Below are 1,488 nucleotides of genomic sequence, written 5' to 3'. Positions count from 1 at the left end.
TGGATTCCTAATGAAGATGAGGATTAGGAAAATTAGAGAGTTATATATTTTAAATAATTGTATTGTTATGATTCCAATGCTTGGTTTTTCACTTATGTAATATTAGATTGATGAAATGAAAATTTATTTGAATAATACCCTTACAAATGAAAAGCACACATACATAATTAAAAACATAAAAGCTAAATGAAAACCACACAAATATAATTAAAAACATAAAAACTAAATGAAAACCACACAAACATAATTAAAAACATAAAAACTAAATGAAAACACTTGCAAATAGCAGATCTAGATACGCCTGTTGCCTTGAAATTACCAAAAGTGCTGAATGAGATCTTCCTGAAGGTTGGAGTGACTGTGCTCAGATCTAATTTCTTGGTAGTGGTCCATGAATCCGTTCATATTATGACCATCTCTACCAATAGGATCAAAGTCTCTACCGGTTGGTCCCTCCCATACCTCAGCAATACTGGGCCTCATATTGTTATCCTCTTCATCATCGGACTCCAACTCATCATCGCTGTTTTTAGGTCGTTCATCCTCGACAATCATGTTGTGTAATATAATACAAGTCAACATGATGTATCGAAGGTCCTCTTTATGCCACCCACGAGCAGCTCCTCTAACAATAGCAAAGCGTGACTGTAATATACCAAAACATCTTTCTACATCCTTCCTATACCCCTCTTGAACCTTTGCAAACTCGATTTCCTTGGGGTGTGTAGGATTTCGAACTGTTTTCAAGAAAGTCGCCAATCGAGGATAAATACTGTCAACGAGATAGTACCCTAAACTGTGAAATCTGTTATTAACTCGGAATTGGATCTGAGGTGCTCTACCGGCGGTAAGCTCATCAAACAACAGAGACTTTGCCAAGACGTTGAGGTCGTTGCATACCCCGGGCATTCCAAAGAATGCGTGCCAAATCCAGGTGTCGTAAGATGCGACTGCTTCCAGGATGATAGTGGGGATCTATTTCCTACCACTATATTCTCCAGCCCAACCTGTCGGACAATTCTTCCATTGCCAATGCATACAGTCGATGCTCCCAATCATTCCTGAAAAACTTCTCCTCTCAGCTTTGGCAAGAAGTCGTCTGAGGTCGACAGCAGTAGGAGCGCGGAGGTATTCTACTGAGTAAAGATCAACAATTCCTCGTGTAAATCGCTGAAGGGCTACGACGGAGGTGGATTTCGCCATCTGACAATACTCAGCACATTGATCTGCCCCAGCACCGTAAGCAAGCATCAGCAAGGAAGCTGTCATCTTCTGCTCAGGAAGCAGTCCGACTTTCTTGGTAGCATCTGACTTTTGAACAAAGTAACGATCATACTAGCAAAGGTCAGTAGATATACGCTTGAAGAGATTGAGACTCATCCTGTAACGTGTTCGGAACTCCCAATCTTTGAACACTGGCCGGTCGACAAAGTAGGCGGCCATCATATTTTTGCCCCTTTCTTCTCTAAGTCTTTCCTCATTTGGTGC

General features: G+C 40.9%; 1 protein-coding gene across 1 annotated transcript; it reads right to left on the bottom strand.

Moving 5' to 3' along the window:
* Positions 1–315: 315 nt before the first annotated feature.
* On the bottom strand, positions 316–1,269 carry LOC133716268 (uncharacterized). The gene is made up of 2 exons (XM_062142977.1): positions 1,041–1,269; positions 316–950 (listed from the first exon to the last, which is right to left on the bottom strand). The coding sequence occupies exons 1-2, from the start codon at positions 1,267–1,269 to the stop codon at positions 316–318; spliced, it is 864 nt and encodes a 287-aa protein (XP_061998961.1).
* Between the last annotated feature and the right edge of the window lie 219 nt (positions 1,270–1,488).

This window comes from Rosa rugosa, chromosome 6, assembly GCF_958449725.1.
Source record: "Rosa rugosa chromosome 6, drRosRugo1.1, whole genome shotgun sequence".
In the NCBI taxonomy this organism is placed as follows: Eukaryota; Viridiplantae; Streptophyta; class Magnoliopsida; order Rosales; family Rosaceae; genus Rosa; species Rosa rugosa.
Note: the sequence above shows the minus strand (reverse complement) of the source record. Positions and strands in the feature narration are given on the sequence as shown.